The sequence below is a fragment of the Calliphora vicina genome, chromosome 2 (genome assembly GCF_958450345.1).
Source record: "Calliphora vicina chromosome 2, idCalVici1.1, whole genome shotgun sequence".
Classification (NCBI taxonomy): domain Eukaryota; kingdom Metazoa; phylum Arthropoda; class Insecta; order Diptera; family Calliphoridae; genus Calliphora; species Calliphora vicina.
Genome location: NC_088781.1, coordinates 10,820,016 through 10,842,508, shown reverse-complemented (window position 1 = coordinate 10,842,508; position 22,493 = coordinate 10,820,016). Strand labels below are relative to the sequence as shown.

Here is a 22,493-nt window from a genome sequence, read left to right as displayed (position 1 = left end):
ATGAATCCATCACTATAAATACCAAATTATTAGAAATTTTACTAGAAATAGAAAAATCCTAGAAACTTTAATATAAATAGCAAATTTGTAGAAAATTTACTAAAAATAGCTCATTTCTAGAAACTTTAATATAAATACGAAAATAACTATTGGGTGTATGACTTAAAAATGCGGTAATTTTTAAAAATTTTAGCTATTATTTTGAAACATTTGTACAATGTAAATTTATTCAAAGTATTGGCCATTGTTAGCTATGACCTTTTCCCATCTTTTTGGCAACATATGGATTCTGAGCCAAAAGTACGGATTATCTTTTTAGTCTATGAACGAATCAAGCCAATATCGGATACTCTGTTCCAAAGTGAAGCCTATCCTAGAGAAATCGTTTTGCATCGATCGAAACAAATAGTAGTAGGATGGGGCACGGTCTGGAATATAAATCGGGTGAGGCGAAACTTCCCAACCACATCATTCTAAATACTATTTAACGGGTATTGCAACATGTGGCCGAGCGTTGTCATGATGTAATATTACGTTTTCATGTCTGCCCCGCATTTTCTGGATGTTTTAAGGGCCAATGTTCGCTTCAAGCGAATATGTTAAGTTCGGTACAGGTTTCCTGTGATGGTCTGGCCAGATTTCAGCAGCGCCTTGGATATTTGGCTTTGGTGTCGATTCTGCTGGTTGATCGGGCTACACACGATGTCTTACGTTTCGGGTTATCGTAATGGATCCATTTTTCATCGCAAGTAAAGATTCGGTGCAAAAATTATTTTCTTTTATAGTGTTTAAGCAGCATTGATATACAAAATTGCCTTCAAGTTGACTCAGCCTCAATTTGTATGGTACCCAATTTCCCTGCTTTTGAATGAATCCTGCTGTTGGCAAACGTTTTGAAATTGCTGTTTGAGTAGCTCCCAATGATTTTGCAAGCTCTTGTATATTTTGACAACAATCTTCATATAGTAATGCCTGCAATTTTTTCTTGGTCTTCAAACTTTTTTGGCTGGCCAGGGCGATCTTTGTCTTCCGTATCTTCTCGCACCATTCACCATAAACTTCGGTGAGCAATAGGTGTGCTTTAGCAGCACTATTTTTCAAATTAAAGAAGTAAAGCAAAACATCCCGCATATGACGCTTTGTTGGCACAAAATTGGACATATTCAAAGTAATAAAAACTTTGTTGTTTACACTACAATGTTCAATAACTAAATGAGAATAAATGACAAATATTTACCCCTCAAAATAACATATAAGTTATTAAAAACAAAAACCTCGTTCAAAAGATCATCTATTGTAAATCTCGCATTTTTAAGTCATACTCCAAAATAGACAACGAAATTTTGTAGGAAATAATTTTAACAAATTTGTAACCAAAAACTAAATAAATTTGTAACATGAAATCCGCCAATTTTGTATTTTGAATTTACCATTTATTAGATTCGAAATTTTTTTTTTAATTTTTGAAAATTTCGTTTTTGTTATGAGATATGCTTGGAATTGTATGATAATTATATCAAATTATAATGGTTTAGCGATGCCAGAATTTTTTTTTATATTTCATCTTAAAACATCTTTACATAAACTATATTTAATTTGATTTTTTTTCATCATAAAAATTGTCAGCATTTCGTTTTTAGATGAAAAATTATAATTTTAGATCTTGGGAGCATTGAAAATCATAACAGTAAGGGCCACCCTAATGCATAGATTTTTACTTAACTCCTTTTAATATATATATACGTATATCAGTTCTCATTGTGTATGTGTATGTTAGCTCTCTCCCTGACTACTGACTCGCACAATATCCTTTTATTATTATTTTGTTATTATATTCATATTTTTCCACTTACTCTTTTAAGTTTAGGTGTGTGTGTGTATCTGTGTACCTCCTTCAACCACCCACCAATTTAACCATTATTGTTTTTTACCGTTATTTTATTTCATATATATTTTTTTCCCATATTCTTCCTTATTTGTAACGCCCTCACTTTTTTTGTTCCTTTTTTCCAGTTCAATTTTTTTTTTGGGGGTTGTTTGCCCTTTGCCGCGCGCATGTTTCCCCATTTTTATATTGTTTTGTTGGGGTTTTTGCTTAAAGGCTCCATTGCTTTTTCTTTTTTTTTTGCTCCTTTTCTTTTTATTTTTATGCTTTTCCTGTTGTTAGCCTTTGGGAATCATCGATTTCAATTTAGTTAGTTGTTACTTATAAAATGAAATGAAATAATCTTATAAATTACATTTTCATATTCTTTTCTCTCTTGCCTGAGCTTTAGATTTGATAGCATTTTTTTTATTATTATTCTTATTAATTTGCGGAATGTTGATACAATTTTGTTTAAGTTTGATGAACATAATTTGTTTTTCTTTGTTGAACTTTTATGCAGAAATATAGAGGATAATTGGGATTAGTATTAAATTTATGTAACACAGAATGGGGCAGTTTGTTAAATGGAACTTAATGTAGAGATTACAGAGAAATTATTGCACTATAAAATAGAAAGACAACAAATAATAACTTTTCACATTTTAAAAATTTTCAAATGCTGAAAATAAGAATTACACAGAGAAAACAGATTCGTGATAGCAACCGAATTTGTTGCCAATCGAATGATTCTAACTTAGTGACCGAATTTTACAGTTTTGGCTATAGAATTTTAGAAGGGGTACCAAAAGTTTGGTTGCTTTAACCGAAATTCTTCTTTATCAACTGAATTTCTGTTGCTAGAACCGAAAAATTCAATGTGTGTAACCGAATCATTCGATTGGCAACAAATTCGGTTGTTACTACGAATCTGTTTTCTCTGTGAACATTTGAAATAAGTTTTTGTTTTTTAGTGAACTTAGTATCCAGGATATATTAAAAGAAATCGAGGTAGTCGCGGCTGATTGCTCATATCTTAATCTAAAAATTATTTAAAATAATATATAAAAATGAAATGGTCCATGTATGTAATGTCATCACGTGAGAACGGCTGGAGCGATTTGGCTGATTTTTTTTATTCGATTCGAAATGGTTTGTAAAGAAAAAAAAATTAAAATATTACGGCAAAAACCGGTTTTTTTGAGTCCAGTCAACTGTAATAAAAAAGCCCCTAAAGTATGCAGTACAAATTTAGATATTTTATTTTTAGTTTAAAATAATTGTTGAAAAATAAACAACAGCAATTCTAGCAAAAATATTATTCAAATTTTCATTTCAAAATTTTTTAATTTTTAGTGAAAAAAATTGTATGCCAAACATTTTTTTTAATTATACTTTAAAATAAAAATTTTAAATTTTTTATTAATTTTCTCCAAAATTTTATTTTTTTTTTTTAATTTTTAGTGAAAAAAATTTTATGCCAAACATTTTTTTTTTAATTTATGATAAAAATTTTTTTTTGGTAAAAAATTCGGGATAAAAAATATATTCCCGATTTTAACCCATTGTATGTCCGACTTAATATTATATACGTCGTTGCAAAGGTCTTTAAAATATCTATCTATCCTTATTTGTAGCAACCGAACCGGGTCTATAGCTGATATATTGATGTATGAATCATGTATTTAAGTTATTTGGGGTCTACGGAAAGTTGATTTCAACATATAGACGGTCAGACGGACATGACTATATCGACTACGCTATCTATAACAATCCAGAATATATATACTTTGTGGGGTAGCAAATGAAAAATATAGAAATTCATCATGGTGAAGGGTATAAAAAAAGAATATAAGACCTAATAAGGAACAAATAATTATCAAATAATACAGAACTTTTGTTAAATAAATCGTAAAATTAATAATTTTTGATACTAAAAATCTTCAAAATGTCGATAAATATACAAATCTAGGTTCCAGGGTTATTTTAAAACATTTTCGGACGTGTGGATGTAAAGATAAATAATAAAAGTTACTGCTGATTGTAAAATTTGAAACCCGGGAGAAAATTCGAACCACTTAAATTAGTTAAATTGGTTAAAGAAAAATATTCTAAGATCGGTTAAATCTTTGGAATAAACATTTATAACAATATACTAACATTTTGGAACAATTTCTTCGAGTTATTGGACTCAAGAAATAGTAAGAAAGTCCAAAAAGTAATTTTTATTTACTAAAAAAAAAAGTCGACTATTCAAAAATTTTAAAATTCGAAAGTTCAAAAAGTCAACCATTAAAAAATTGTAAAAGTCGAAAGGTTGACTTATTGTTTCAATGATAGAACCCTAGTAAGAAACTCCTTTAACCCTTTCAGACATTAAATAGAATTAGTTGAGATAAAAAACTGAAAATTTCAGTGTAGGCTAATTTGAGGCTGCTAATTAAGAATATGAAGTCAAATTACAGGTAAATCGTCACACGTGCCTGCCAGATGAAGTCAAATATATTGGGCTAATTTTCTTAAATGACATGTATCTCATAAATAAAATTTAAAAAATTTATGTAATTAATTGCAATTAATACACAAATATCTAAACTAATACTCAATTAATACTTACACAGTTTTAAAAAAGCACCGAATATTACTATGTCTAACACATTCTTATAGAACGCTGACGTACTTCTGAAAATAACTTAATTTAACAAAAACCAATAAAAAATTAGATGTTTAAATCACATATACATATATACAATCTAGTAACACTTTTTTGATAACGCTATTAACTGTAAAAATCTATCCAATTGCGTCAACGCTACATGACTTTAAAAGGAAAAATCCAAATGTCCAATATGTTAGACAAAATGTCTGAAAGGGTTAATAATTATCAGGGAAACCAAAATATGCAAATGCATGTTTTTTCTGGTGAGTCTAATGAGATATTTACACGTTTCAGAACTATTTAAGAATTTTGGCATCGATTTGTTAGTGCATATTTTTGCATTATTTTACCCTTAAATGCATATTTTTGCATATGTCATATTTTTGCGTTTTTAGGGCATATTTTACTGTTTAATAGCATATTTTGACTTTATCGAAAAAAAATTTTGTCTTACTTATTTTTCGCTGTTGTGTTACTTGTTTTTACTTCCTTTGTTTAAAATTCAAAATTGAAAACTAGATGGGTTTTTTTTAATATAAAATAAGCACTATTTTAATAATAGCGCCATCTAAATATCAAATTTTAGTTCTAATTCAAACTTAACCGTTCTAAGTGTTAAAGAAATGTTGTCTTTTAAATTTGCTCCTATAACATCAGTTGATGTCGAAAGAACATTTTCTATGTATAAAAATGTTTTCAGATCCAATAGACAACCATTTTTATTTGAAAATTTAAGTCAATATTTTGTAATTTATTGCAATAATAACCTTAATTGAAGAAGTGACTTTATATTTACATATATAAAATATCATCAAAAAATACCTCTCGAGGTCTTTACATAGCTTAAGTTCCTATTGTTTTTATGTTGTATTTATTTTTTGCTATACTTGTTTTAGTTTTAGTTCTTGTTATTTTTGTTTATTTTTTTAAATAAAAGTATATTTTTTGGTTAAAAATTATGTAAAAGTTTGTCTTTTTAAGGTCATATTTTTTAAATTTTAAGAGCATATTTTAAAGTTTTTACTGCATATTTAAAGCGCTTAAAACGCTTTTTTAGAGCCTATTTCCGGTTTCCCTGATAATTATATACATAATTAAATAGTTAAAAGTCCATGAGAAACCATTTACAACGTAATGTCTTATATTTTTATAGAAATCATAAATGAAAACTATTGTTTGTTGTTAATATTAGTTTAAAAATTAATTATTCCAACTTTTATTTTACAATATTTCGTTCATAAATAATTCAGAAAAAAGTATGTACTTAATATATCATAGAAATAAAAATACTGAAAACAGTAAAACAGTACAGAATTCTCCTCCCTCATGAAACAAATTCTATAATTTCGGTTACTTTTATTACTAGAAATTACTATTTAAATCAAATTGAGCACGTGTAAATAAAGTAACGGTAAGAATTTTGTATAAGCCTTAAAGTATGCAATCATTTTCATGCGCTTAACTTTAGTACTTTTTTCAAACTAAAAATACTGTTGAAATAAAACAATTGCCCTAATATCTTCTTAATTACTAAACTTATTATAATAAAATATATATGTATAAAATTGATAAAGTTGACCCTAAGCTTTCAAATAATGTAAGTATTAAGACCTTTAACAGTTTACTAGGCAAACTACAGAGTGTTGAAGTTATTAACCTCGACTGTGAAAATTGTTGAACTTAATAATTGTTATTAAACCTTGTTACAATAAAATTAAACTTAAGCGTTAAATTAATAAGTATATACTTAGGTTAAGAACGATTTGCTAGAAAAATTATTCTAATCTCATCAAAAAAGAAAGGATGGCAGATTTAGTAAAAGTACTCAAATATAGCTGAACAAATAGCTATATTGAGTGAAAACTTTATTCATACTCTATGAAAGTTTTAAATTTTATAATGATTGAACTTGCCTGAGGTTTAGTATTTCTATTATTTGTTGAAAATGCTAGCATATGCATTACAAAAATATTGAGTTAAAGATTTCATTTTTTTCAAACAATCTTTGTTTTTCAATAAAACAATAATATTATAATTCTAATTCCCTTATTATAACAATAACTTTTCCTTACACCTTTCTGATATAAAATAAATTCCTTCTCTCCTGGTTGCTGAACAACCATTTGTATCACTATCTAACTCCACCTTCAGTTTCAATTTCCATTATAAGTAGTTTATTTTTTGTTTAAGTGAAAAACTTGTTTAAGCGTGAAAAATATTGTGTTTAGTTTAGAAACTTTTTCAATTTATTTGCACATTTCCAATTGCTTCAAGCAATTGAAAAACAAACCATATTGTTAGACATACATACATATATCTACTTTTTTAATATTTTCTTTTTGTTATTTGTGAAACTATTGTTGAAGCATTATGGTTAAAGTAACAAATTTCTATTTGTTTTGTGTTGTAATTTTAGGTTTGGTTTCAAAATCGTCGTGCCAAATGGCGTAAAGCAGAACGCCTTAAGGATGAACAACGCAAGCGTGAAAATGGCGATTGCAGTAGCGTGTCATTGGACAAGGTAAATAGATAGATAGATAAATATAATTTAAGTTCTTCTTTTTTGATTGAAGACAAACAAAATTAAATAAAATTAAAAAATTTTGTTTAATATTTTTTTTCAGCTGCATGATAGCCGCGAATCATCCCCCGATATAACTGGAGAAATGGATGATGATGAGCCACATCATCATCAGCGTTCTCATAGTCCTGGACCGGGTTCATCACACTTGAGTCCTCATGGCGGCACAGGAGTAGATTCGGACAATGAAAGACCCTTGTCATCGAATCAAATGAATAGCGGTCATTCTGGCTCACAATCGGTGGGCTCAATAAGTGCCGGCTCACCCTCACCGGGAGCCAGAACACCACGCAATCCTACCAACAGCCCTTCCAACTCACGCAACACCGATTCACCCATTGAAGTGGGTGGACCCATATCATTGTCAACGCGTTCAAGTAGTGCCTCGACAACGCCCACTACCAGCCTAAATACGGTTACCGCCCAACAGTTTGGCACTCATATATTTGGAACATTTGGCAGTTCGAACGCAGCGGGCCATAATCATAATAATAACAACAACAGCCATAATAATAATAATGAAACGTAAGTAAAGTTAGTTTAATTTATATAAAAAGGTAATTTCTCCAAGTCCTCCTAGTTGAGGACATGTAATGGCACAAATAGATAATCAATTTTAATGTAAGACACGTGTACAACAATTTAGGCATCATTACACTCAACAAAGAAACAAACAAACAGCTCCAGCTAAGAAAAGATCTTAATGTTTCCGCCAAGCATCATGTTTCCGCTGAAATCCCAGCCATATCCGTTTAAGATTAACACTGACTTTGCTTTAGCATTAAACGAAACAGTGGCAAAATTGTATTTTTCAACTTTAGTGGTTAAATTGTTTAAAAACATTAAGGCAAATATTTCCTTTTGACCAAACACAAAACAATAAAATAGAATACAACAAGCAAAACAGAGAAGTGTGCAAACAATTTTGAAACCCCCTACACACTAAAAATCATTTCAAAACAAAACACCCTGTGAATTATAAACAAAAACAAAACGTTTTATATAAAAAAAAATTTAAAACTTTTTTCTTATTTCTCTATCAAACTGTGAGGTTGTTGGTTAATTGCTCGAAAGTGTAGCATCAAAACATTTGCAATTATAGTCAAATTTAAGTTTTACACCCTCATTTCTACTTTTTTTTCATCCATAAACCTGGGGTGACAACGACAACGACAAATTCTTAAATAAATACTTTAGGAATTCTATTAATAAAAATCTCTTGTTGTTACTGTTGTAACTTAGACTCACCCCTAATTGTTGTAACAAACATTTGTGTTTGGTTGTAGCAACATACGAGTACTTAAATCGGTAAGTGGCTTAATGATACCCCAGCAATTAGCAGCATCATAATGATGAAAATGTTACAATAATTTTACCAGTATGAGGACAAACAAGCTAATTTTAATATGAGTGTATAAGAGATTGTGTATTTATACACTTACACACTTGTTTATTGAGTCCTTAAAACGGCCATTATAATAAAATTTATTTGTTGTCATTTTCAAATTTATACAAAAACACAAAAGAAAGAAGGGGTTGAGTTAGGAAAACAAGGATATTTTTCAATTTGTTTGTTTTAATGTTGAAAACCTATTACAGGTCGTGTGTTGACAAGAGCCAAAAAGAGGTGTTTTGAAAAGTTTAGCGAAATTAAAAATAAATAAAATAAAGCAATTTTAATATACTTTAAAGATTAATCGTTTGGTTGGGAATTTTTTGCAAATATTTTAATTAAAAATAACATAAAAGCACTTACCGATTTCCAAAAGAGACAAATTGAACTGTAATTAGAAAAAAATATATGAAATTAAAAACAGGACTGTAAGGGTTATTTTGTGACTTTAAAAATAAAAATCCATCTAAAATAGTTATTATTCAATGTAAAAATAAAATTTCGCATGAAACTCTTAAAAAAAAGTTTTAAATAGCCATCATAAAAAACTCATTTCAAGAGTTTTATTTTTTTCCGCACTAAAATTAAATTCATTTGAGGAGTTTTATTTTTCCCGTCAGAAAAAAAAAACTCATTTGAGGAGTTTATTTTTCTCGTAAAAAAAAAACTCATTTGAGGAGTTTATTTTTTCCGTCAAAAAAAAAACTCATTTGAGGAGTTTTATTTTTCCCGTCATAAAAAAAAAACTCATTTGAGGAGTTTTATTTGTCCCCGTCAGAGAATAAAACTCATTTGTGGAGTTTTATTTTTCCCTTCAGAAAAAAAAAACTCATTTGAGGAGTTTTAGTTTTCTTCTCAGACAAAAAAAAAACTCATTTAAGGAGTTTTATTTTTCCCGTCATAAAAAAAACTCATTTGAGGAGTTTTATTTTTCCCGTCAGAAAATTAAATTCATTTTATGTAAATTGACACCTAAAGCTTGCCGCTGGTCAAGTCATTACAATTTGTACAGCACCTTGCATTGCAATTGAATTGTCATTAAAATAAAATCAAGTGTTTTTTTTAATTTGTTATTGTTTGATTCCTATTATCAAATTGTTGTTGTTTTTTCATTAAGAAATAAATTACTACAAACATTATATCAGATAGACTCAATGAAGAAAGATACTGAAAAAAGTAGAAAATAAACGAAAAGAGTTTTATTTTTGCGTAAGAAAAATAAAATTCCTCAAATGACTTTTATTTTATGAGGGAAAAAATAAATCTCCTCAAATGAGTTTTTTTTCTGACGGGAAAAATAAAACTCCTCAAATGAGTTTTTTTATGACGGCTATTTAAAACTCTTTTTTTTAAAGTTTCATGCGAACTTTTATTTTTACGTTGATAAATAACTATTAACTGTGGAGTTAATTCTGAAAGAGTACGTCAATACGATTATATTGGTATATAACACTATTGGTATATCCGTTAACTCCAACATAGAGTTTTTGATTTAAAATTTTCTGGATAACCGTCATTTACGGTCCCTGAAATAATCGTATTACAAAACTAGTCCCCTTATTCACTATGATATTTTCTAAATTAAATCAATTTAATATTGGGTGTATGACTTAAAAATGCGTTAGTTTTTTTAAAATGTTTAGATTTTATATTGAAGTTTTTATTTGTACAATATAAATTTATTCAAAGTACTAGTTGACCCACATCAAAACGGGGTCCCTTCGACTCTACTTGATTGTTCGCACGTAGTGAACTACCACGTAAACCAACTAGTTGACCCGCCCGGTATCATTTACTAATGTTAGTTCTTCAAGTTTCTCCAACCCACATACACCTGACTCTTATTATTTATTAGCAAATAAAATATCTAAATTTGTACTGCATACTTTAGGGAGCTTTTTTTACTAAAGTTGGACTCAACAAAAAAATTCCGAGTTTTACCCGGAATTTTTGAATTTTTTTTCTTTACAAACAATCTCCTGAAAATTTCGAATCGAATAAAAAAAAATTAGACAAATCGCTCCAGCAGTTCTCACGTGATGCCATTACATACATGGACCATTTAATTTTTATATATATAGATTGCTATGACCTTTCCCATCTATCTCCAACATTTGGATTCCGAGTCAAAAAAACTGCTGATCTTTTGAGGCCAAGATCGAATCAAGCCAATATCGGATAATCTGTTACAAAGTGAAGCGTATCCCAGAGGGAGCGTCCTGCATTGATCAAAACAAATAGTATCCGAAAGGGCATTTCCCTGCTTTTGGATAAATCCTGCTGATTGCAAATGTTTTGAAATTGCCGATTGAGTAGCTCCCAATGTTTTTGCAAGCTCTTGTTAAGTTTGACAACAAACTTCCATCCATAAATCAATCTTGTCATAAAAAACATTTTTGAATACATAATATTTTGATTTGAAATACAATCAATACAAGTGCTAGCTAGTACGACTGTAAATAGCAAAACATAACAATAGCAATACGATTATATACTTCGGAATTAAATTGAGTGTATGTAAACAAGTCCTTACCAGTCCATTAATGATGTCTTTCTTTCTTTCTCTCTATCTCGATGTGTGGCGTATGCTGTGTGTTTTGAAGTAAATTGAGGCAAACAAAACAAAATTATTGCCAACTTAACGCCTTTTGCAGCACAGTGGGAGAACTGCCCCGTTTGTGCTATTGAAAAAAACCCCCAACTAAAAAACGATACGCATACAAACACATCAGGGGGTCGTGAACAATGAATCAAAAAAACCTATACATACGCTTTAAATACAAAAGGACTTTGCAAAGTGCCAAAAGGCATACAAATGTCTGTGACTGCTAAAACTAGCTAAAAAAAAAACCAAACAGGAAAATATAAAAAATGTGGCCATTGTGCTAACAATTCAACACACAATTATTAAGCAAAATAAAAAAATTGCGAAAATAAACAACATGACAATGTTGTATAGGAGTTCATATAAATGATGAATATATGAATGTCTGAATTTAGTTATGTATAAATAATTACGCATAAACAAACCACAAAACACTCAATATTACACGAGTCTGATGATGATGATGATCCCTTATTTAGACTTTGATTTCTGTCTGGCTGTTTATTATTCTTCGGATTATTTTTTGCCAAATTCATTTACAAATATGTCAACATTAAACTGTAGGACTGTAATAAGGGGAGAGGGGGTGTTCTGGTTCAATAAACAAAATTATTCAAATTAGTTACAAATATGTATGTATATTTTGTTTGTTTGTTGTTTTTTATAGAAAAAACTTAGTTGTAATTTCTTATTGGGCTTGAAAATCAAACTGGTACAATAAATTGGAAAATTTATGTAGAAGAATATTTCATAAAAATCTGTTACTAAAGAGTGAGCCAGAAAAAACGTATACATACATGATTTTATTAAGTTAAATAAAACTTAAACCGTTCAATATAAAAATTCTCAAAAATACTTAAATTTCATTCTTTAAACATTAAAATCTATATTTATAAATTTATCCACTTTTTCAGGAAATCCACCCATTAAAGATTTTATAGTTGCTTCCATTACCATTTTGAACGAAGTGATCCACTTAGGCTTAAAATCGGACATGTCCTGAGATACCTTTCCTGAGTTCTTTAATTCTTTTCTTTTACAAGAGCCCAATACCTTTCCACAGGCCAAAGTTCTGTGGTACAAAATTTACATTATTGTTTGAATACCACTCAATGGCCTATTTTCATAGTTGCATGATGCCAAATCGGTGTAGAAATATGAAAGCACTCTGTGCTGTTTTAAGAAAGGTAAAAGCCGCTTTTGTACACACTCCGTAATATATGTTTCTGTGTTTATCTTGCCTGATGTCACAAATGATTGTCTTCTTTTGCCACAACTGCAAATGGTTTGCCACACAATAAACTTATTGCGGAATTTTGTTTGCTTTTTTGTGCGGTATTGTTCTTGAACATTACCTAGTCCATCAGCCACATAAAATTCTTGACCAATTTTTTCGCTCGTTTTTTTGCATCTAAGTTCTTTAACGCATTGCGATTTGGAACATTATACGACTTCAACCCAGCATTAGCTTTGGCTCTGCTTACAAAAGAATCAGTGCATTTGCCTTTACGAGCTGCTCGCTTCAAACGAATCAGTTGAGTTCGGTGTACAGGTTCCCATTGATGGTCTAGCCAGATTTCAGCAGCTCATAATAGACAGAACCCTTTTGGTCACACCAAATACAGAGCATTACCATAGCGCCATGGATATTTGACTCTGAACTCGATTCTACTGTTTGGTTGGGCTTTTATAACGTTTAAGCAGCATTTCGGACATACAATATCGTCGTTCAAGCTCGATCGGCTTCAATTTGTATGGTATCCAATTTCTCAGCATTTGGATGAATTCTGCTGCTCTCAAACGTTTTGAAATTGCAGCTTGAGTAGCTCCCAATGATTTTGCAAGCTCTTGATGAGTTTGACAACAATAATCACGGAGTAATGCCTCCAATTCTTGGTCTTCAAACTTTGTTGGCTGGTCAGGGCGATCTTAGTCTTCCGCGTCAAAATCACCATTTCTGAACCGAACAAATGATCTCTCGTACATTGAACCCAATGCAATACATTCACCATAAGCTTTGGGGAGCGGCACTTTTTCAAATTAAAGAATTAAAGCAAAACATCCAGCATTGATGCTTTTTTGGCACAAAATTCGACATTTTTGAAGCTAAAATAAACTTTTTTGTTTACACTATAATGTTCAATAACAAAGTGAGAATAAATGTGAGATATTTTCCTTTCAAAACAACATATAAGTTATTAAAAACAAAAACCGCGTTCAAAAAATACGCCATCTGTTGTAAATCCCTCATTTTTAAGTCGTACACTCAATAATAATTGGGTCAGATCTAGCGATGTCTGTCCTTTTGTCTGTCTGTTGAAAACACGATAGGGGCTAAACGAAAGGAGGTAGCTGTTCATAAGGTTTGTTTGGTATTGAAATTAGTCCATGATTTCATCTAGCCCCCATAAAAATGTTCCCCCGGAATACGGCAATCATGATACAATTTTGCACAAATTAGTTCTAAGTACTCTGAAATTATACTGTAAATTATGGCGAAAATCGGACAACATTTTCCCCAGTCTGCATACAAGGTCCCCCTCAGAAAATGACTTTAACATTTATAATTGACTTATAGCAATTAATATCATGATGAAATTGGACACAAACAAGTTTTATATGAATCTAAATATTTCTAACAACTTTTGTGAGGATTGGTCCATAATTGACCCTACCTACCCTCTATAACCTCTATATCAGAAAATATTTTATTGTCAATCTCTATCAAATTCTGTACATTTTCGGACCATAACTGATTCAAGTTCAAATAGAAGGTCAAAACTACATATTTCTTGTTAGTTTATGGCCACTATTATGAGTTGCATTCGACAAACGATATTCGTTGGCTATCGACTATTGAATATAAAATTCGTATTATAAGTTGGCATCGCTGTCGAGGTCTAAGGTTGTAAGCAACGAATGTGCGCCATAATACCAAATGACAATTCGTTCGATCAGCTATTTCGACTACAGTCGAAAATCGAATTTAGTTCATAATAGGCACCTACATATATAATTTTCTTACTTGTTAGTTTTTTAAACGGTTTATACAACAAGTGGATATGGCCGCGCTATCTTTATCGATCAGAAAATATACTGTATGGAGTTGCAAATGAAAATAACAATATAGTTATACGTATATATACTCCTATCACTCATGGTTGAAGGCAATTGAAGCTTAAATTTTATTCGTATTTCAACCTTTTTATTCATTAATCTATTTTTAATACTGTACTCAGGAGTTTAAACGAAATTGTATTTATTTTGGCGGATTTTTTCTCTGATTTTATAAGGCTTATTTAATATAACAGAAAAATCTCTTTTTCATTTTCTTGAAAACAATAATGAAATTTTTAATAAACAAATTAAGGCAATATTAAATTATTCATTAAGTAATTAATAATAATGCACAATAAAAATGAAGAGAGAAAAAAAAGAACATAAAATAACTCAACACAACACAATCAACTTTTAACTTGTTTTAAGCACAACAACAAACACATGCGACAAACCCACTTAAACTCACACACACACATAGACTTGTGTTCATGAATTTTCCAACGGTTTCATTAAAACGGAAATTAAATTTAACATCCTCTCAAATTTAAACAGTGGAGGGAGGGTGTGTGTACCTACATATTTTTAACTTTTCTCATACTCAAACTCATTTATTAACAAATACATAAAAGTGTGCATATGTATATGAACATGTGTATTTCAAAATGAGTATGGATCTGTTGATTAACCAGGCTTTTGGCCCAAAGGCTTTGATTTTTCAACTGACTGTGCCTGTGTATGTGTGTTCAAATTAAAAAACTTTTTGACGAAATTAATACAAAAATCTTTTTTCAAAAAGTTTTATTTCATTTTTTATTTTATATTAAAAAAAAGTTAGCGTGTGAAAATTTGTAATTTTATTAATTAATTACCAAGTGAAAAAAAAGCTGAAACTTTGTCTGAAATTTTTAACAACAGAAAAAAAACAGCACAGCACAAATTTTCCTCATTCATTTGTCTTTTATTTTCTATCCTCCAGACCAATTAGTCCTGACACAACAACTGCAGCAAACACTTGTAAAATCACAAGATTCTTTATTTGTTTTTTTTTCACTCTCTCTGTTGTTTTATTTTATTTCTTAATTTGTATAAATTCTCTCATCTTTATTTATTTACTTGTATGTCTAACTTAAGTGTAGATGTGTTAAGAAACAGTGGAGTTGGAAAAGGAATTTTCATCAGATAATTTAATAAAATTAAAGACAAATATTAAAATCCTTTTGGGGCGCTATTTTGGTTGCAATAATCTAGCTTCAATTTGTTTCGAAAATGTGAAGGAATCAAAGATTAAAATTTCAAGGTTTGTGAGTCTCCTTTAGATATTAAGGTTGTCATAATAATCGAAGAAAAAAAATATATTTTTTAATCGAATGAAAAATATTTTTCAGTATAGAATTCGATCAATAATTGTCGATACAACGAATACTCCAATAAATTTATTTTCAAGTTAAAATTAAAGAAGAAAATATGCAGTTTATTCAAAAACCTTTGAAGAAAACACTAATTTTTCAATCGACTTTGGATTAACACACCAAGATCAGATCAAACTGAAACTTAAAAACGAAAACCTTGACTATGGACATGGGAAAAGTCTACTAAAGACATGTTCCAACAAAGCGTCATATGCGGGAAGTTTTGCTTTATTTCTTTAATTTGAAAGAAATACCCCTGAAACACACCGATTGCTCACCAAAACTGATGGTGAATGTGTTCCATCGGTTTCAACGTGCAGGAGATGGTTTGTGGGGTTCAGAAGTGTTGACTTTGACACGGAAGACAACTATCGCCCAGGCCAGCCAAAAAAGTGTGAAGACCAAGAATTGGAAGCATTACTACATGAAGATTGTTGTCAAACTCAACAAAAGCTTAAAAAATTATTGGGAGCTACTCAATCAGCAATTTCAAAACTTTTGCGAGCAGCAGAATTCATCCAAAAGCAGGAAAATTGGGTACAATACGAATTGAAACCGAGAGACCTTGAAAGACGATTATGATGCTTGAACGCTATAAAAGAAAGAAATTTATGAACCGAATCATTACTTGCGATAAAAATGGATCCATTACGATAACCCGAATCGTAAGAAGACCGACCAATGAGCCGAATTTAACCCAAAGTCGAATATCCAGGGTGTTAAGTTAATGATCTGTATTTGGTGAGAGGGTTATTATACACTGCTGAAATCTGGCAAGACCATCAAATGAAACCTGTTCTGTACGTAAGTGATTCGTTTGAAACGACCATTTGAGAAAAACACTCAGAATATTCGGTCAGACATGAAACCATAATATTATATCTTGACAATGCTCGACCCCATTATGCAATACCTGTTAAAAAATATTTAGAATGAAGTGGTTGGAACGTTGCCTCACCCGCCTTATACTCTAGATCTTGCCCTGTCCGACTACCTATGTGTTTCGACTAATGCGGAACGCTCTCTGGGATAATCTTCACTTGACCTCAAAATATAAGCAGTTCTTGACAAGATAGAGAAGTCAACATATCCATGTTGAAATCAACTTTCCGTAGCCCCAAGTAACTTACATGATTCATACATCAAAATATACACAGAAAAAATTATATTTTAATTCCAACATTTATCCCATATTGAACTGGTTTCAATTATTTCATAATTAAATCAAGTATTCATTTGCTCAAAAACTAAATTTCTTGATATTTTCTATTGAATTTTGAGTTTTGAATTTGAATATTTTGACATAGATAATTGAGTAGATTATTGAATAGATAATTTTCGTAATTGAAACACAAAAAATAAAAAAAATGTGTTTTCAATTACGAAAATTATCTATTCAATAATTTTTGTATTTGAAATTCAACCAATAACGAAAATTGTATATTCAATTGTCAAAATAATCAAATTCAATAGAAAATATCAAGAAATTTTGTTTTTGAGCAAATGAATACTTGATTTAATTATGAAATAATTGAAACCAGTTCAATATGTGACAAATATTTGAATTGAAACGGTTTAAGAAATAGTTTTTTCTGTGTATGAGAATTCTTCTGGCCCGGTCTGAATTCGGTCTGACCAGGACAACCTCGATTTTTGACATATTTTCGATCTAAGTATATCTGGGTTACAAGGTCATTAATATATACAATATGGACGGACATCCAATAATAGACATTTCAAAGACCTTTGCAACGGCGTATATAAGGCCAACGAAAATCGGAATGGGTCTAAATCGGTAAAAATATTTTTTACACGGATTTTATTTTTTACCAAAAAAAAAATTAAAAAAAAATTTCCTTAAAATTTGTTTTGCTTGTAAAAATATTTGTCTTTTTTTTATTTTTTTTAATTTTTTTAATTAAAAATATTTAAAATTTTTATTTTAAAGCAGTGAAAGGTATATAAGATTCGACACAATTTGTTTTTTATAATCGGGGCTTGCCTCTTTAGACATTTTTAGATAAATCTAAAATTTTTCTTAAAAATTGGCAAAGTTTCAATTTTCAATTTGATATATTCTTAATGACTGAATTATTCTACTTGCTTCTTTTCCAACTAATTATCTGTTGATAGAACCGAACAAATCAATTGAAATAATAGAAAAATATTGTCAACTTATAAAGAAATTCCAGACAAACAATTCCCGAAAACCAATATTTCATCACTGACTATGTGTAATTTTATTAACAAATCTCTTATGGTTTCCAAGATAAAAAGTTTCTAAACCACTGTACGTCAAAAGTTTTGACAGCTTCAACAAAAAAACTAGATTTTATCAAATACTCCTAAAAGTATACTATTAAATTTAAGTGCCTGGGACAGAAACACTACCAGAAAACAATTTTCATATTTTTGTATGATAAACTCTAATATTATTTGAAATCTGAGTGATTTTCATACAAAAATTTCAAAATTGTTTGCCGGCTGAGTTTTTGTATGAAAAAAAACCAAAAAATTATTGAAATCTGAGCGATTTCATATAAAATTTTAAAAATAGTTTTTCTGTAATTCTTTCCCTATTAACTGATTACAATTGAATTCATAACTTACACATGAAAATGTTTGACGACTGTGACTCACTGTGAGTGAGCCTAAAGCTAATTGCTGTTGCAAATGAAATTGCTGAAGCTTTTTCAACTTGTTCTAACTTTTTTGTATGAGTATTTAGCTGAGTTGTTGTTAGTGATGATGTGTTGTTGCCACGTCGTTCTTACCTCTCTGTATGCCTGACAATGTGCCTGAATGTGCACATAAGAAAATCTAATTACGACCAAAGGATGAGTGCTTAATTATACGCAAACAATTTTGTTTTTACTCCGAGACTCTCGAGCAATGAAAATTTATGTTTTTTTTTTTGTTTTTTTATTATTTTGAATTTGTACTTTCCATTGCAATCTACCACTTGCAACATTCAACATAGACAAGCAGTTATACAAATGTTTCAAAGACTTTTTCCATGAACACAAATCTAAGTTTTATCCAAATGCAATTAACTACAATTAGGGGTAAAATAATAGCAGAAAAAACTAGTCATTTAGCTTGTAATACATATGAAAGCTATGACTATTTGTAGGATCATAAATGTTACCTACTTCAAGAATTTAAGATTTTCCTGGAAACAAATTAAGTTTTCTTTTTTAATACATTTAACTTGATCTATATTTTGTTAACAATTTCAATCAGTAGCTTAACTTTTCTAACAAATTTATGAAAAGCTTGGCATCACCGAATAATAAACCAACAAAACAAATTATTTGCACAATTTCAAGGTTTGTGCAAGTCAGTTTTAGCACAATTTGTAAGTGAAAATATAACTGGCTTGTGCAAACCTTAAATTTGAGCAAAAAGTTTGTGTCATTGGTTGCTATTCTGCTTAAAGTTTGCGCAAATTTGTGTAAATTTTTCTAAATTTTGAAGCATTATTTAACTTAAGTAAGGAACACACAAAACAACTGACTTGCACAAACTGGAATTTGCACAATTAACTTATGTCGCCCGTATAGAAACCCCATGATATCCTCAGTAGGCGAGACCACAGACTTCTTAAACCCCGTTAGTACCTTCATGAATTCTTGTTAACTTTTTAAATCAATTTAAAAAACAAAATTCCTATTACGGCTCTTTTTCTTTGCAATATTTTCTAGTTGAATTTTGAGTATGATTAAATATCCTCAAGCCAACAAGAACAACAACAACGACGACAAAATGCCATTATAAAATGCAAAAACCAACAGTTATTACTCATACCACCTTCAAAATTCACAACACATACCCCCCCCCCCTCCATCACATCCACCATCTAACCTTATCATGACCATCAACCAACATCATCGTCATTTTAAATTCTCTTTCTTTCTAAATTGTACTAAATAAAAGTGAAACAAAATAATTTCATTTGAAAAACATGAATAAAATGAAAAAAAAAGTTTATTTAAACTTCATAACCACTAGGAAAGAACAAAATATGAAAACCAAAAAAATAATAAAAAAAAATACCCTCGAATACGATTAAGGAAAAAATTGTATAAATCGCGAAAATATGTGAACATTTTTTTTTTTTTTTTTGAACATGCATAAACGAGAGGAATTATATAATGAAAATTTCATTTCAATTTGCGGCTTTTACGATTTTTTATTTATCTTTGTTGGTTTTTCACTTTTAAGTGGCGACAGTGAAAATAAATCCAACCAAATATAAAATAAATTAAATGACATGACAGGACATGACATGAATAATGGCAACAGTTGTCCACCCACAGGTTTGACAGAATTGGCGATATGTACCAAAAGTTGGGGATTTTAAAAGAACTGAAAATTTCGTTTAGAAATACGGAATTTCATGGGAGACTTTATAAAATATTTTGAGTATTTTTGGCTAAAGTATGCCTTTAGCATAAGTTTGTTTTTATTGTAGATAATGAGCATGAAATGAATAATGAAATTTATTTCAACTTTTTTTCATATTCTTAAGATCGAAAATGGAGATTTTATTACTTTCCTTCAAAGACATTTATTAAGTACCATAATATATTTAAATCAAAATAAGTATTTGCAAAAAGTTTTCTAACGTATTTAATAATATGCAAAAAAGTACTTTTCCTAAAATCACATTTTTCACAACTTTAATGTGTTTTCATAGTATTTATAGCTTATTTTTAAATACTTATTAAGAAAATACACTTTTTATAATAGTACCAAACAAGTTCATTTTAATAAAACAACTTTTACAAAAATTACCATAAAAGTACTTTTTTCCATTTCAGTTTTTTTACAAGTTTAAAGAGTTTTTTGTTATTTAGTTTAAATTTTAATGAAAATTATAAAAAAAAACATCTTCAAAAAAGTACTTCTTTCTGTTTTTTATTTCTTAATTTTCAATTTGTACTTTCCATTATAAAAAGTACTTTTCCGAAAGTCACGTTATTCCCAACTTTAAAGTGCTTTAATAGTATTTATAGATTGTTTTTTTTTATTAAGAAAATACACTTTCACAAAATAGTACCAAACAGGTTCATTTTAATAAAACAACTTTCACAAAAGTACCAAAAAAGTACTTTTTTGCATTTCAGTTTTTTACAACTTTAAAGAGTTTTGTTGTTGTTATTTAGCTTAAATTTTAAGAAAATTAAAAAAGCATCTTCAAAAAAGTTCTTTATGTTTTTTTATTTTGAATTTGTACCTTCCATTGCAATTTTAAGTCGGACCTACAATGGGTCAAAATCGGGACAAATATTTTTTAATGCGATTTTTTTTGACTAACAACATTTTTTTGTCATCAAATTTGTTTCACTAATAAATTTAAAAAAAAATTGCAACAAAATTTATTTATTAAAAATTTTTTAAATATTGTTAACCTAAAGATATTTAAATTTTTTATTTTAAAGTATAATTTGGTGAAGGGTATATAAGATTCGGCACAGCCGAATATAGATCTCCTACTTGCTTTTTTGTTTTCTATACGCTTAGAAAAAATTATCGGTGTAACTTCAGTTTCAATTTTTAAAAACCAAAAATTTTAAAATTTTTCTAAAAAATAATTTTTGTTTTGCCAAAAAAAAATTATATTTCTAAAACGACTGCGAAGATTAAAAACCTGTTAAGCTTAATGGTAATTTTATTGCATAATTTCGTTTTTTTTCAGTTTATTCAAGAAACTAAACCGTTTTTAGTTACGCGAATATACATATATTGTGCAACCTGCTCCATTTTCGAAATAACGAATTAGTTTAAGCTTGGGTGCCTTTCTTTACAGAAAAAAGTGTCAATTTCGTAAACAGTGTTAATCGAATAATTTCATTCAGTGTTTAAAAAAATTATACTTTTTTATCGATTATAAGAATAATTTTAAATTGAATCACAAGAAAACCCAGAACTTCGAATTAATTAATTCAATTTGAGCTTAATTCACTAAAATCTTGATTCGGAATTGTTAAAAGGTTATTCGGGAATACAAAATTAATATTTTAGTAACATTTTTATACTAAATTCCCAATTTTATTGAAAAAAATTACTTAAGTCCTAGATAAATACACATAGATCGGAAACTCTCCTGTCAAAGACCTAACTCAGTTGTCAAAAAGCTAAGTGCTAAGAATGTATTAATAAAAAAAACATGTGAAAACAAAAACAACACTCGTATATGTGATTATTTTGAGTAATTTTATTGTTGGAGTTTTTTCTAGATTCCGCTCAATGTTTCTCTATCAGTCCAATTATGGACAATTTTTCCTATTCAAATTCAATGTTAAAAATAAGAAAAGGGAAAAAACTCCCGGAGAATTTTTATTCATAACTAGTTGACCGCCCAGGCTTCGCCCGGTATCATTTACTAATGTTAGTTCGTCAAGTTTCTCCAACACTGCCTGTTCTTATTTATTTGCAAATAAAATATCTAAATTTGTACTGCATACTTTAGGGGCTTTTTTATTACAGTTGACTGGACTCAAAAAAGCCGGTTTTAGCCGTAATTTTTTAATTTTAAAAATTTAAAAAAAAAATCAGCCAAATCGCTCCAGCCGTTCTCACGTGATGACATTACATACATGGACCATTTCATTTTTATATATATAGATAGATAGAAGATAGATTGGGCTGTATGACATAAGCCTTTTTGAATAGATTTAAATTCAAGAAAATTTTAGGGCCTGATTCAGAAAACATGAAAGGAAAACATTTTAATTTTCGTTTTATGAAAATCAATCAGTTTTTAAATCATTTTTGAGTATACAAACATTTTAAATCACTCGACATATTTTATTAAGCTCTCGATTTGAATTAAATAAAACTTGAATGATTCCTTAAGGAATTAATTCTTAAAGGAATGAATTCAATATGTTTGTAGAACGCTTAAGTACACGAATTA

General features: G+C 29.3%; 1 protein-coding gene across 1 annotated transcript in view; it reads left to right on the top strand.

Annotated features, from left to right (window-relative positions):
• Drgx (Dorsal root ganglia homeobox) overlaps positions 1 to 22,493 on the top strand; it is a 117,196-nt gene that overhangs the window by 85,555 nt on the left and 9,148 nt on the right. The window contains exons 5-6 of the mRNA XM_065500815.1: positions 6,940 to 7,044; positions 7,148 to 7,629. Of these exons, the coding sequence (XP_065356887.1) occupies positions 6,940 to 7,044; positions 7,148 to 7,629 (587 nt within the window). The remainder of the gene's footprint in view (positions 1 to 6,939; positions 7,045 to 7,147; positions 7,630 to 22,493) is intronic.